The following is a 15,167-nucleotide window of genomic DNA, read 5'->3' as shown; positions in this document are numbered from 1 at the left end:
CCATGCTCACTATTCCAGCTTTGTGACTAAGTTAGATGCTTGGCAGGTTGGCAAACGGTTTTCTGGCAGACCCTAGGGGCTAGGATGTAACATGTACTGCTTTCCCATAGCAGGTAGCATTTTAAAATAAACTAGACAACCCGTGACCTGCTGGATCATAGTTTCAAAGAGATTTCCTTACCTAAACAAAGAAACAGAATTTCCTTCCTTCCTCTCTTCCCCCTCCTGCACCCCCTCTCCCTCTTCTCCCTCCCTCCCTCCCTTCCCCTTTCCCCTCCCTCCCTCCCTCCCTCCCCCCCTCCCCAGATTCCTCAGTGCCTTCAACGATGGCACAGCTTCTAATGTACTGCCTTCACTGGAAAAGTTCTTAAAATTCAGAGATATTCAGAGATGTATCTGTCTTGAAAATAGCCCAGTCAAACATCAAGAGTTGACCACAGGAAATGTTTTATGACATTTTGTATTATGTTATAAAACGTTTATAAAATTTGCCAAATTTCTATTCCATGGGAGTCATGGCTCCCAGAATTTGGACACATTGTGTAAGTTAGCACACTTGAGGTACCTTGGTTGAAAAATTGTTGCTCTACTATGTACCTTTTCTACCAGTTGAAGGTTACAAAAACCAAACAGACAAAGAGTTTTAGCAGTATATAGATAGGGAGCTTTCCTAATCTGGTACTCTTCAGATGTGCTGGATTATGAATTTATTGTGCTCAGCTAGTATGCCCAGGCTATGTAGCCTTGCTCATCTGGAGGGTGCCAGTAGGGGATGGCTTCTATGATAGATAATTCTACCAGGTATAGTAATGATTCATAAGCAGGCATGGAGCCATAAACTCTACCTTCAATCTAACCAGAGGGAGCACACCCACCTATACGGGACTGAAGGAGTTCTGCCAAAATCCTCTGTAGCTCGGGGAGTTCTGTGTTCACTTCCTGATTGGCCAGAGATGTGTGACTATTAAAGGATCACTTTAGAAATACGACTTGTGAAAAGGGAGAGAATGTGGCAGACTGAGCTCATGACAAAGGCACCTAGGGGCGGGACATACATCTTAATATCAGAGACTGCAAGAGGAGATGCCAGGGAATACGGCGTAAAAGATCAGGAAGACAGTTGAGTGAGGGTCTGAGGAGTAGGTGAGAAGATTCACAATTCCAGGACCAACAAAGATGGATATGGACTACGGGATAAAATGGGCAACGGAGCTGATTGAACAGAAGCTGAAACTGGAAGATGAACAGCAGCAAGTGAGTATCTAACGCCAAATAAGGCTGATTACTTGGGACCCAAGCAGTAAATGCAGATGTAAAAGATGGGACCTGGAAGGTTACTGAGTCCTAAAGGTGGAAGATGTTGGCCTAAGGCAGGCAAAATATTCTTGCCAGCCAAAGGAAAAGCTGTCTTATCAGAGTACTGTGAAACAATTAGTTCAGGCAGCAGTTATAGAGGAGAAGCCGCATTTTGGCCTCCAGTTTTCATTTTATGATTTTTTAAAAAATAAAACTGAAGGGGGGAACCACTGGTTTAATTTTTATGGCAAGCATGAAATATGATGCTTTATCAGATTGTATCCTACCTAACTCTCCCAAGAAAACAACACAATCCTCAACTCTAGGCGTTAAGGGAGAAGCCTCGTCAGATCGATCTGGGATAATTTGGTGGTGAAATTAGGTCTCAAGATAACCATCAGGCTATCCTGGGAGCAGCAAGAGATTACCATAGAAAATGGGTGGATCTAATCAGAGCCCAGGGACGCGGTGGTGCTGCGGGTTAAACCGCTGAGCTGCTGAGCTTGCCGATCGGAAGGTCGGTGGTTCGAATCCGCGTGACGGGGTGAACTCCCATTGCTAGTCCCAGCTCCTGCCAACCTAGCAGTTTGAAAACATGCAAATATGAGTAGATTAATAGGTACCGCTTTGGCGGGCAGGTAATGGCGTTCCGTGTAGTCATGCCGGCCACATGTCCACGGAACTGTCTACGGACAAATGCTGGCTCTTCGGCTTTGAAACGGAGATGAGCACCGCCCCCTAGAGTCGGACACGACTGGACTTAATGTCAAGGAAATCCTTTACTAATCAGAGCCCATCAGAAGTGGAATGCACCATCGCTCAGAAAAGAAAAAAGCAGAGTGCAGATGCCTCAGGTTTCAATACTTTCTCCATTTTTTTTAATCCAGAAAAAACACTCTTCCTCTGCAATGCCAACAGAAGTGGTCCGGTTAGATGTCCCACATCTGGAGGAGAAAACACATGGACCTGTTAACAAGGGCATTAAAAGTATTAAGGTGAGTGTGGCTCTTAGATCCTTTTCTACTAACAAAATTCTGTCAATATTCTCTAAACCCATACCCAGAACCTATTTATTGGGTAAAGCATCCTCTGCTTGTTAGTCACTAGCTTTTTACTGCTCCAGGAGGCATTGGGAATACATCAGCAAGCCACTGTGATTTAATCGTCAGAGTAGATTTGAATGTGAAATGGGGAAAGAAATATAGGTTCAAATTCTGCTCAGTTTATAGAGTGAGCCAATTGCCAGCCACCTTGTTCCAGATTAACAAAGACTACTTTGAGAGTAAATTGGAATAAGAGAATCATATTGACACCTCTAAAAGTCTTCAAAAAAAGAAGAATAAATAAAAAAAAACAAGTCTTCCTGTAGAACATGCACATACTTTACAAATTACTTCCCAAATTCTTTTTTCTTTCCCTTAGCAGCCAATAAACAGTGCCACTGCCCCGACAGATTGTTTGTGTGTGTATGAGAGAGAGAGAAAAAAATGAGAACAAACTGGTTCTAGCTATTTCAAATGATAATCAGTTTTTACCAATACTATTTTGAGTCCTGATGTCAAATTTATGTCCATTAATTATTTTGTGTGAAGTTTGTCCTGTTTGTCCTACATGGAATCCAGTTGGGGCATTGCTGCCAGATGATGGCATATATCATATATCACAAATTTGGACACATCAGGACTCAAAACGAGGACAAAGTAACATCAGAACATTTCAACCTCCCAGGACATTCTGTTGCAAATGTCAAAGTTACCATTTTGGAATAAAAATATTTTAACAGAATGATTGAGCAAGAGATTGCTGAATTCATATACATCAAAGGGTTTTGGGCTGTCTAAAAATGTCTCAACAAACACAGTGGGTTTTTAATGCTTTACAATTGTTAATTGATAAGGTACTTGCAATTTTGTCTCACATGTAATCTGCATATGATAACCAACCTGTCTTCCTCTCCCTTATACCAATTTAAATCCTACATCATTAAGTGATTCTATGCATTTGATGAAATGGGCTGTAGCTCACAAAAGTTTCTATATTTTAATAACTTGGGTTAGTCGAAAAGATGCTAGCAGATTCTTTCTGATTTTTGGCTACCATAGACTAACTTGTCTCTTCTCCTATTATGTCTGACATTTAAATATACTGCTTCTAGCAATAAAACACTTTTTACTTACCATAAAAGTAAGTATCAATTGGTACAACTTTCGATCAATCAAACTGAACTCAGGTCACCAGCCATATATTATGGCCTGCAGGTGCTGAGCTATCTGCTATGAAGCAATATTTGATTTACTGAACTTCTAATAAGCTGTTATTTAAGACTGGTGGTAGGCTGGTACCTTATAGACTATGCTGTGTATTTTCAATACAAGACTTATTAAAAAAAATCAACCCAGTAAACACAATATAAAGAAACATAATAATATGTTAGTATTTGGGATTAACTGATTGACTGATTATGTGCCATCAAGTCATTTTTGACTCTTAGCGACCACACAGATTTTCTCCATGATGATCTGTCCCTAACCTGGTCTTTCAGGTCTTCCCGTGTTGTACTCCTAGCCACTGTAACAGTCCATCCACCTTGCTGGTGGTTGTCCTCTTCTCTTTCCTTCCCAGCATTAGAGCCTTCTCCAGAGAGCTAGGTGTTTGTATAAAGTGTCCGAAGTAGGATAATTTGAGCCTGGTCATTTGAGCCTTGAGTGAAAACTCTGGGTTGATTTGTTCAGTGATCCATGGACTTGTTTTCTTGGCTGTCCACGATATTCTCAGGAGTTTTCTCCAATACCAAATTGGAGTCAAAAACATCAGTACTCTTCCTATCCTGCTTCTTCAAAGTCCAATTTTCACTTCCTTAGAGTGTCACAGGGAATATCATGGCAGAAGCTATCCACCACTTTGATATCTTCATTGTCAATTCTAAGGCTGGTTGTTCTACCTGTTGTCATTAGTTTGGTCTTCTTATATTTAATTTTAATTTGTGATGAAACTGTCATGTTTTTATCATTTGATTTATCTTAAATTCATGTGTTTGTTTTGTTTCATTTTCTGACATGGTTTGTCAATTCAGAGAAAGGAGGGATATAAAAAACTAAAAAGAAATGATGATGTACCAGTAAAAAAAGTATTTGTTCAAGTAATAGATCAGAAAAGTTAATATTCAAATAACAGCACATGTTCCATTATTAGATACAGTTTCTATGGCATCTGCAGCAGAAACATATAGCAAGAAAACAAGTAACAGTCTCCTTTGTTCACAGGACAATGACATACACTTTGTTTCGTCTTGAGCGAGATGTAGAATAGGAATTCTGCTCCTAATGTCAGCTGCTGCGCATACATTTTTTATGAAGTGGCAAGGGAGACACACACTGCCTATCTTCAGAGTTGTTCCTGACATTCATTTTCCTTGAGCTCTAGAGTTCTGAGACCTGGCCTTAGAGGAGAACAAGAAAAAGTATTAGGAGAAATTAAAAACGGCTTCTCTGGCCTCATTTTATTTATCCTCAGCTCTTGCTCTTGCTTGGGATTTCTAACAGTCCAACAGTCCTCTTCTTGGATTTTTCAAATGGCTACACAAACGAAGCTACTCTCTTTGTAAATGAAAAAAGAGAAGCCAAACAGAATCAGAAGATCTTTGTATTCCTCACCATGGTGCCAGTTCTAATGTGGAGAATTAACAAAGACAAAAATAAGCCTTTTGATTAACAGGTCCTTGGTCATTCCGTAACTGGAAAGTACATATGCCTGTGCACAGGCACAAACACCAGAAGGGGAAAGTTGCTCTTAAGGGGGCACATTGAAATGGTAAGTAATACCAGTTATCAGAAAGAGCCAGCACATGTAGTAAGCTAGCTGAGCAGTGAGACTCCAGTTCCAGCCCTCTCTCAGCCACAGACCTTGAGCCAGCCTCTCTCTCTCTCTCTCTCTCTCAGCCCAACATACCTTACAGGGTGGTTGTTGTGGGGAAGAGTAGGAGGGAGAGCTACATGCACTGCCTTGAACTCTTAAATGAAAGGCATTTCATTTCATAAATAAATAATAAATAAGTTCTCTCTTTTTACATTTTCCCATCCTTATTTTTTTCCATTTCCATACCTATGTCCAAATACAGTTGCCAGCTGAAGATAATATTTCATTCATTGGATAAAAATCATTTTAAGGTGTCATAAAACAGTTTCTTGTTTCTGCTTCCACAGACTCACATCTATGATAACATGCTTTCCTCCTCTTATGCTTTTTTATTTTTATTTATTTTGAAGTATAACAAACAAATAACACCAGTGATTATACAGGAAATAAAATGACATCCATTATGCTGATTAAAGTAAACCAAACATAAAGAAACTAGGAAAAAGATCTATATAATATCAAGATAAGATTAATTCAGTCTTTTAACTTAACATTAAATCTAGGTAATAAAAATAATATTGCTCCATCTGCTCATGTTTAGAATATGAAAACATTTCAAAAATTGATAACAAGCCTGTATCTTGAATTCACAGCCTCGTGTGGTGCAGAGTGGTAGGCAGCAGTATTGCAACCGAAACTCTCCCCACGACCCGAGTTCGATCCCAGCAGAAACTGGATTCTCTCTCGGGTAGCCGGCTCAGGTCGACTCAGCCTTCCATCCTTCCGAGGTTGGTAAAATGAGCACCCAGCTTGCTGGGGAAGGTGATGACTGGGGAAGGCAATGGCAAACCACCCCACTATAGTCTGCCAAGAAAACGTCACAAAAGTGGTGTTCCCCCCAAAGGGTCAGACATGACTTGGTGCTTGCACAGGGGACCTTTCACAGCTTGCTATAGTTCCAGCAAAATGTGGTTGGGAAGGGCAGTCCCACAGCAGACCTGCTGTGCCAGTTGGAACCCAGCAGGTTGTTGACCTCTGAAAGCTCATCCTACCTGCACCATAAAAGGTTCTCTTAGAATGTTGGTGTCACATTAGGATGAAAAACATGACTTTCATACTGGATTCCCTTAAAGTCAAGCTTCAGCTGTCTTCATGGTAAGCTGGTGATGAGATGGGGTTTGTGTCAGAAATAGTGGAGCATCCCATGGTGAGCAGGACTTGAAGATGAGCCCTAATATAGCAGATCTTTTTGAAATCATAAGGGTTTTTGTATAAATTTCTCTTCCTACAGGGACAAGAAAAGGTGCGGAAGAGTTCTTTGGACCTAAGACGGGAGATCCTTGAAGTTGGTGGCACTGAATACCTCTTTGAGCTACGCAAAAAACCAAAAAAGAAGGAGGAGAAGAAACCAGAGCCTGAACCAGAAGAAATTGTAGGAGAAGGGAGAAAGAGAGTACTGGACAAAAAGGGAGAAAGATCAAGATTTATTCTGGGCAGCTTTTGAGAAGCAGAGCAAGATGGCAAAGAACAACCTTCTTCAAACTGCATGTCCCCAGATATATGAACTTCAGCTCCCAGAATTCGACAGCCAACATAAAACTATTGTTGAGAATTCTAAAATAGAAGTCCATCTATTTGGATGGCAGTAAGGTTGGGGGAGGCCAGCATGGAATTAGTACCTTCCTAGAAATGTGTAGCCTTGCTCATGGCTCATCCCAGATTTCCCTAAGCTGGATGCCCTCCAGATATATGAATTTCAACTCTCAGAATTCTTACTGATGGCATGCTGTTGGGAATTCTGTGAGTTGAAGTTCAGAATCTGGGAATAGCTGCTCCATCGAGAGCACAATGTCTTGGTGGGGATCATAAACAACTATTTCCTTTTACTTTTGAAATACCCTTCATATAAAAGTTAAAACATTGTTATCCTTTAAATGCTTACAGACAGGGCCTGTGGCTGTGGAGGATTTTTTGAAAGCTGCTGTGCAGGGCAAGGTACAAGTAGTGGTCAAATTCCTGGCAGATGGAGGCTCCCCAGACACCTGTGATGAAGTAAGACCATGCGTTTTTTCTTCAGAACTATTTTTCATTTTCCATGGAGCTATACATTAAAACCTTTGTTGATTGAGCAGGTTGATGTCAACCCCCATGCTTGGCATAGGGTGTTCTTTGCTTCTTCTGTTATTGCACTTATAAACCTATATGTAAACCTCTCATTGAGGGGATTTTCTTGGACACAATCTGTTTTTAAATCTATACGAACTCCAGTGGGAGAAAAGGAGCTTGTTCACTAATAAAAGGAATGTTAAACGTTGGAGTAAGTTGCCCCAAAACTGAGAATTTTGTTATTTTCTTTCTTTTGAAAGAAACACATAAGAAAAATATCCATAGATAGGAGCAGATGAATAGCTTGTGGATCACTTCTGGATTTAAAATCTTTGATTTCAAGTATGCTTGATCATGTCCACCTCAAGAGTAAATATGGTTATGAAATAGAACCATCATTTCAATAGCACATCTGCTGTTTATAATACATTCCTGCAAAAGTATTGGGGAGGGGCAGGAAATTTGGTTTAAATCAGCATATGGAGGAGTCATGCATATTGGATTTGTTATGGGCAGCTACAGGAAATCTGGTGTTGGCAAGGATTTTTTAAAAAGGAGCCCATGAATGTTGGAAAATCATCTTTTGGACATGGCCTTTTCTCTTTTTAGCCAACCATCTACAGAAGACTAATTCTGTCCCTCACTTAGTTCCACAGGACAGCTTTGCACCGTGCTTCCCTGGAAGGGCACACAGGAATTGTAGAGAAGCTTTTGGACCAAGGTGCCACTACTGACTTCAGAGATCGAGTAAGATACTTCTCTGTGCCTACTGGGGTTTCCACCATTCCCCTGCATGGGCTATTTATCTCTAATTGCCAGCAAATACCTCTCTAAGGCACAGTGGAAATATATATGGGGTGTTCCGAATACAAAATTGTGCTCAGACCTATTTGTTAATTTGCTTTGGGCTGAGAGTTAAAATTGTTGGAATCAAATAGGGGACTCCAAAGAAGAGTGGGGATGGCTGCGGAAGGAGACTGAAATAGTTGTCTCCTGATGGTCATGCTTTTTGCTAACAGCTGGATTCCACAGCCGTGCACTGGGCCTGTCGTGGTGGACACTTGGATGTTGTGAAGCTCTTGCAGGAAAAAGGGGCCAATCTGAACCTAAAGGACAAGGTGAGCTGAGAGGCAGAAATTTGGTTCAAGGAGAGAGATCAGTGTCACGAAGGAAATTTGGATAAAGCCCTAAGGGAATAGGAAGATGCTAATGTTAAGGTGGGGAATATAATCTGCAGCTCTCTCAAAGTCTTAGGTGATCCCTTAGATTGTCTCCAAAACCTGGCACCCAGCTGTAATATTTCATGTGACAAAAGAAGAACCTTATCAAATGCATGGTAATTACATTAACTGCACTCAATTAAATCAAATTAGTTCTGTCCAGAATGCCCACTTTTTAGAGTGCTCTTCCAAGTACATCAGTCACAAGCAAAGAGACGAAGCCTCACCTCCCTACTTTCAGGGTTCAGGAATATAGTAACTATGCTCTCTAGAAGAACTGAAAATAATGTATTCTGAATCTAGTATTAGTATTTTATTTGGGATGCACTTATATCTATACCTATATCATCATCATCATCATCATCATCTACAATCACAGTCAAAGACTGGCAAAAACTTAATAATTCAAGTCCAAACCAAGGACCTAAGAATTAAGGTACCATCTGAGAATACAGGCAGTTCCAAGCAGAGTATTTTTTTGTAATTAGCGCGTTCAGGTCTGATAAATTCAAATTTCAATCCAAATATCGATTGGAGCCTTTAGGTATTGCTCCAAAGGCTCCAATCACGATTGGTATAACAGCAGATTTCTTTTTCCATAAGCATTCAGCTTCGATCTGCAAGTCCCGGTATTTTGTAACTTTTTCGGATTGCTTTTCCTCAATCCCAGCATCAACCAGCATAGCAACATCAGTGAACCAGACTTTCTTCTTTTCAATGACTGTTACATTAGGCATGTTATGAAGAAGGTGCCTGTCTGTTTGGATCTGAAAGTCCCATAAGACCTTAACCCGCTCATTTCCCAAAACCTTCTCAACTTGACGGTCCCAGTGGTTCCTACATTCAAATCCAAACCTCTGGCAGTTTCCAATGAATAATTCTGGCAACTTGGTCATGATGCTGCTCATAGTCAGTTTGTGGAATTTTGCTGCAGCCAGTGATCAGATGGTCAATTGTTTCATCCTTTTCACTGCAAAGGCAACATTTACTGTTGTTTGTTACAGAATGAATTTTCGCTTTCATGCAATTAGTCAGCAAAGCTGCTTCTTGAGCCATTAAAATAAAGCCTTCATTTTCTTTCTTCAACACTCCTGATCTTAACCAGCTCCATGTGGAGTTTTTATCAGCTTTTCCTTCTATATCCTTCAAGTATTGACTGTGCATTGGCTTGTTCTTCCAATTAGTAAATCGGTCTTCGATTGTTTCTTTTCTACACTCAGCCTTCACCTTTGTTGTTTTCAAAAGCTTTCCTTGATTGACTTTCTTCAATAAGGGTTCTTTGCTTTTTGTAATGTAGTCATTCAAGCCATGTTTTCCTTCCTCCACAGTTTGTTTTACCTGTAGGAGTCCTCTGCCCCCTTTGGCTCTTGGCAAATACAGCCGATCAATGTGATGTTTTGGGTGTAGAGCGAGGTATACTGTCATCAGTTTTCTTGTTTTCCGATCCAGATTATCATTCTGATCCCAGTTTTCCATCTGGGTCCAGTCAACTATTCCTGCTGTATATCATATGACAGGGACTGCCAAGGTATTGATTGCTTTGATGATGTTTTCACCATTTAGCTTTGATTTCAAAATCTTTTGCTTGTTTAACGTATTTGGCAGAAGTACTTTCTTTGACTTGGTTCTGTAATAAATTGGAGGCTTCTAAAACTCCCAAATATTTGTAGCCTTCTTCTGGTGCTACAGCCTTTATCAAATCTTTTTATTATCAAGCTGTATTCCATCATCTTCAACATTTTGCCTGTCTTTATGGCTATAGCTGCACACTTGTTAATACAAAATTGTATCCAATATCTTTGCTGAATTAGTCTGTGCTTTTGAGCAAGGAATCCAGTTCAGCTTTTGTTTTCATCCATATAGATGCAAAAATTTTACTCCTTTTTTAACCAATTTGTATTCACAGTAACTGTAACAGTAATTTTTACCAATTCATATTCAATAATTATGGGTTCATAATTATTGTCAATGGGATCATTGATAGTATAAAGGGTAAAGGTGATAATGAGTCACCTTGAAAAATTCCACATTTAATTTCAACTTCTCCTAACTCTTCCCCATTAGCCATCAGCTTCATTTGCCAAAACTTCACTGAATACTGAATAAATTGCTGAATGTTTCTGCTGATTCCAAAAATTTTGAGACATTTCTCAATCCAGCTATGTGGAACAGATTCAAATGCCTTTTTATAGTCTATCCAAGCCATAAACAAATTTGTTCTGGGTTTTTTTTTTTAATTCTTCAAAACCAACTTGTCAATCAATAACTGGTCCTTCATTCCCCTCAAATTTTTGCAGCACCCTTTTTGTTCTACAGGAAGTAAATCATTCCTTTTCAAATAGCCATAAATTTGATTTGCAATTATGCCCATAAGTAGCTTGTATGTTGTTGGCAAGCAGGTTATGGGTCTGTAGAGTCTGTAGCTCATTTCCCTTCTCCTTGTCCTTCGGAATTAGGAGTGTCCTTCCAGTTGTTAGCCATTCTTCATTTTCTGGTGCTTCCAAAACTCTATTCATCTGGTCTGCCAATCTCAAGCGTAGACTTGTCAGTGATTTTAGCCAGAATCCATGGAGTTCATCTGGTCCAGGAGCACTCCAGTTTTTGACCTTCTTTGCTTTCATACCATTTCCTCAGTTATCCTAATGAATGTCTTCCATGCTGGGTACTTTCACTGCATGTTCAATTTGCTTGCTCTATGTTGCATTCCTGTTGTGACTCCTGTTGTTTTCCTACACACTTGTCCAAAATTTTAGGGCCTTTTCTTTGTCAGGCTTTTCATTATTTGTGATCAATTCTTTCTCATTTTCAAGGGTTTTGTAGAATTGATGCTGATTTGCTCTAATCTGTGAATTCTGCTGGAACTAGATTATTTGATCATCATATCACTTGATCTTCTCTGCAATAGCCACAACTCTTTGTTTCAATTGTTTTACAGTCTCTGCAATTCCGTTGTTCTCCTGGTTGTACTTCACACACAGGCCAGTTTTGATTTTCTTATTCTTCAAATTTCCTTGCCTCAAATCCTTCAAATTGCTCAAATCCATGCGAATTTTATCTTCAATTCCAAGCAAATTTTTCACTTAGGTTTTCTCTTCTTAATGGCTTTGGTCCTTAATATTTTAAGTCCCAATTCTTCAATAGTTACCTAGGCTATAGCATACATCAGCTGATTCCTTTGGGTCAATGTTTCAGTTGGAATGATTTTGACATCTTTGTTAATATTCTTCACTATTTTAGCTAGTTTTCTTGTTAATTTGATTCAATTTTGGCAAACATATTCTTTCAGCTTGTTTCATTCAGTCCTTGATTTTCCCAACTAGTTCTTCATTAACTGATAGTGCTTACAGTTCTTTAGCAACCTCAGTTTCTTCTCCTTGTTGTTCTTCATTAACACTGTCTCTTCACTTTCTACTGTTCGTTGCTCACTCTACAAATTGGTATTATTATTAGTAGTTCTGAATAAACCTGACTTTTGAGTTGCTTGTTTTTCAGTTGCTTCCAATTCAGCATTGGGAAAGAAATTGCATTTCAAAATTACATGCCTTTGGTCCATAAATCTCTGCTCATTAATCTCTAAATCTGGATGTCTTTCTTTCCAAAGCTGGTAGATTCACTTTTGAAATCCACATTTTGATGGTTCCAGTTGGTAGAAACATTCCATAATTGAGTAGTTTTCTTCCTTTGACCAAATTCTTTGCTTTCAATTGCCTTCTAGTAGGCTGTCAGCTCCATGCCCTGTTGCCTAGCAGAGGGAGCTGGGACGTATAACACATTTTTTGATGAATGCCCAGGAGCCATAGCATCCAACTCAATTCTTGTTAATCCAGGCAACAGTTGATCTGGCATGAAATTTGAATTGCATATTCTCATCATATTGAATGGGGTTTTTGGAACAGAATTAGTCCGACTCTTCAGCTAAGACCTGTCTGATATGGTTGCACCTGTTCAGCATAGCCCTTAGCATCACTAGTGCATGCAGGCCCCTCCACCACAATGAGGTACTGTTCCTTTGGAGAGATGATAGATGATCATGATGATGATATTTCTATCCTGCCTTTTTAAAATAAAGATATAACTCAAGGTGGTGAACATACCTCATACTCCTGCTTCCTATTTTTCCTGACTACAACCCTGTGAGGTGGGTTGGGCTGAGAGAAAGTGACTGCCCAAAGTCACCCAGCTGGCTTTCATGTCTAAGAGAGGCCTAGAACTCACAGTCTCCTGGTTTCCAGGCCAGCACCTTAAATATAAGGCCTGCTTCCTCCCACCCCCACTGCAGTGGGTTGGGCTGAGAGAATGACTGGCCCAAAGTCATCCAGAGAGCTTCCATGGCTGAGGAGAGACCAGAATCTGAGTCTCCCTGTTTCTAGTCCAACATTTTACCATTACCCCACAGTGACTCACATTAGTTAACTACCTTCATCCCTTTCAAAAAAAAAATAAAATAGATGACAGGGAATCATACTTACCTTTTTTGCTTTTGTTTTTTACATTTCTTCATCACCTGTTTGAACTCAGCTTCTCAGTACTCCTTTACATGTGGCCACTCGCACTGGTGTAGCAGAAGTTGTGGAGCACCTGATAAACAGTGGGGTGGATGTCAATTCCCGTGACCGTGTAAGAGATACCTTTTTCTGGCTGCTTGTCTATTTAACATGTAACTCACATCTCAATCCACTTTTTTTAAGGTGGATGACCACAGTTATACACATGCAGAGGATTTTGTGAGAATCACAGTCATACCACCTGATTTCCTTGCAGTAAGGGTGGGATATAGATGTAATACAACGTTCATGCAAATATTTGCACCCATACTCATAAATGAAACAAAATGAAGGGGAAACTAAGCTTGAGGAAGATGTCATATGGTTTTAGGATTTAAACATCTTCCTTTTGAGGTTTAATTTCAGATTCCCAATCCTTATGTGCTTCTTTTTCTTTTCAAAGTAGTCAAGTAGTTCTCTATTCTGTTTCATATCACCTTAGTAATTTTCAGCCTACAAAACACAAAACAAAATACTCTATTTCTACTTTCTGACTCCGGGTGCTAATATTTTCCACCTATAATAATGGCAAACTGCAATCTTACCTGTGACAGACAGAATTACATTCTGACCTGATCAACTGACCTGATTTTTAACTCTTGTAGCAGTTGTTCATTTCTTGCTATAGCTAGCTCAGAAAGGCATATTCAGTGGATCCAGGCTAATTTTTAAAGCATGTTGCTTATCTGGCTGCTGCTTTGGCTGCTAGAGGTTCTCCTATTTTAATATAATAACCAAACTCTTGTTGACTACCAGTCATACGCACAGGTCTAATTTCCACATAACACTAAGTCATTGCGCAGTCTGTTTGCTTTTGACGGCCTATCTGAATTTACCCATAACTGATTAGCATTATCTATGAACAAGTCACCAGATTACTCAACAAACCATGGTTAAAAATATTGGCATTACATGCGAACTTAGGCAGTGTGGTATTTTCATCTCTCTACTGCAGGAGGGAGACAGTGCCCTGCATGATGCTGTACGCCTCAATCGCTACAAAATAATTAAGATGTTGATTTTGCACGGGGCAGATATGTTGGCCAAAAATCTGGTAAGTGCTGACCCACTGTGGCCTATACAGTGGGTAACATTTGCAGATAAATCAGCAGCAGCAGCAGCAGCAAAAGAAATGTAGTTTCTTTTTCAGATGTTGTCCACCAGCATTCAATAAATCAGCAAATGCATGTGCAAGCTTTGAGGTAATGGAAGCTTTTCATGTCAGTTTGGAGCTTGTCAAACTTCCCTATCTCTCTTTCTCCTATACAGGCTGGCAAAACTCCCACAGATCTGGTGCAGTTATGGCAGGCAGACACACGGGAAGTGCTGGAAAAGAAAGAGCCAAACACAGCAGAAATGCCAACATGAAACATAGATGGATGAACAAAGCAGATACCTGCAATTCCAAGCAAGGAGGGTTTGGGATTAAAAACAAGCAGGGTCATCTAAATCCAATAAAGAGGCAATCAGAGTAAAACAAAACCAGAAAAACAGTGAAAAAACAGCTGTTTCTAGTGTTCTTGTTAGTTAGCTATAATGTATTTTTACCTTTGGCAGCTTCATGATGAGATTAAATTCAATAGCTGAGAACTTTCCATCTTTATCAAACAGGCATTGTGAAATTTCTGCTTCTTACACAGCTGTTAAAGGCCTGGTAAACAACTGCAATGCTGATATCCACTGGGTCGAATTGCAGTAAGCTGTTGGTAGTTCCCATATGTTTCAAACAGCTGCATGATAACAAACTAGTTCAAGATATGACTCAGTTCAAATGTAATTGCACTGGGACATTTGCAGGTGCAGATAAGCAAGGACTCACCTATAGGACATGTGCATCTTCTCCTATAACTGGCCAAGCAGTGAATAGCAGGAGAGATTCACAGCTTGAAAAGCAACAGCCTTTCTGAGTGCAGAGCAGATCTGCTTCAAGCTTCTAGAAAAAATATAAGATCAGCAGTTCAGTAGCTGCAGCAGCAGAGGAAAAGCCATTCCGTAAAGGAAGTGTAAAAGAACTATTTCTCCACAACTTTTGCATTTGCAAGCCCAATGTAAAGGAGACTTTATTAAAACTGGGTCCCAACACATTTTGAACAGATACCTCTTCATTAAGGAATTGAAAAAATAAATGAAATAATATTAAACATAT

At 39.8% G+C, this 15,167-nt stretch overlaps 1 protein-coding gene across 2 annotated transcripts; it reads left to right on the top strand.

The window, feature by feature from the left end:
- The first annotated feature begins 827 nt into the window (after window positions 1-827).
- ANKRD2 (ankyrin repeat domain 2) lies at window positions 828-14,523 on the top strand. Of its 2 annotated transcripts, none has more exons than XM_063307012.1 (9): window positions 828-1,254; window positions 2,184-2,291; window positions 6,443-6,583; window positions 7,096-7,203; window positions 7,906-8,004; window positions 8,277-8,375; window positions 12,996-13,094; window positions 13,977-14,075; window positions 14,291-14,523. In XM_063307012.1, the coding sequence occupies exons 1-9, from the start codon at window positions 1,177-1,179 to the stop codon at window positions 14,387-14,389; spliced, it is 930 nt and encodes a 309-aa protein (XP_063163082.1). In that variant the 5' UTR covers window positions 828-1,176; the 3' UTR covers window positions 14,390-14,523. The 2 variants fall into 2 exon arrangements, with proteins under 2 accessions (XP_063163082.1, XP_063163083.1); XM_063307013.1 differs by having other exon boundaries at window positions 1,155-1,262; window positions 2,191-2,291.
- Window positions 14,524-15,167: the final 644 nt, after the last annotated feature.

The sequence above is a fragment of the Candoia aspera genome, chromosome 6 (assembly GCF_035149785.1).
Source record: "Candoia aspera isolate rCanAsp1 chromosome 6, rCanAsp1.hap2, whole genome shotgun sequence".
Classification (NCBI taxonomy): Eukaryota; Metazoa; Chordata; class Lepidosauria; order Squamata; family Boidae; genus Candoia; species Candoia aspera.
The sequence above is the reverse complement of the archived record's forward strand: the minus strand, read 5'-3'. Positions and strand labels throughout refer to the sequence as shown.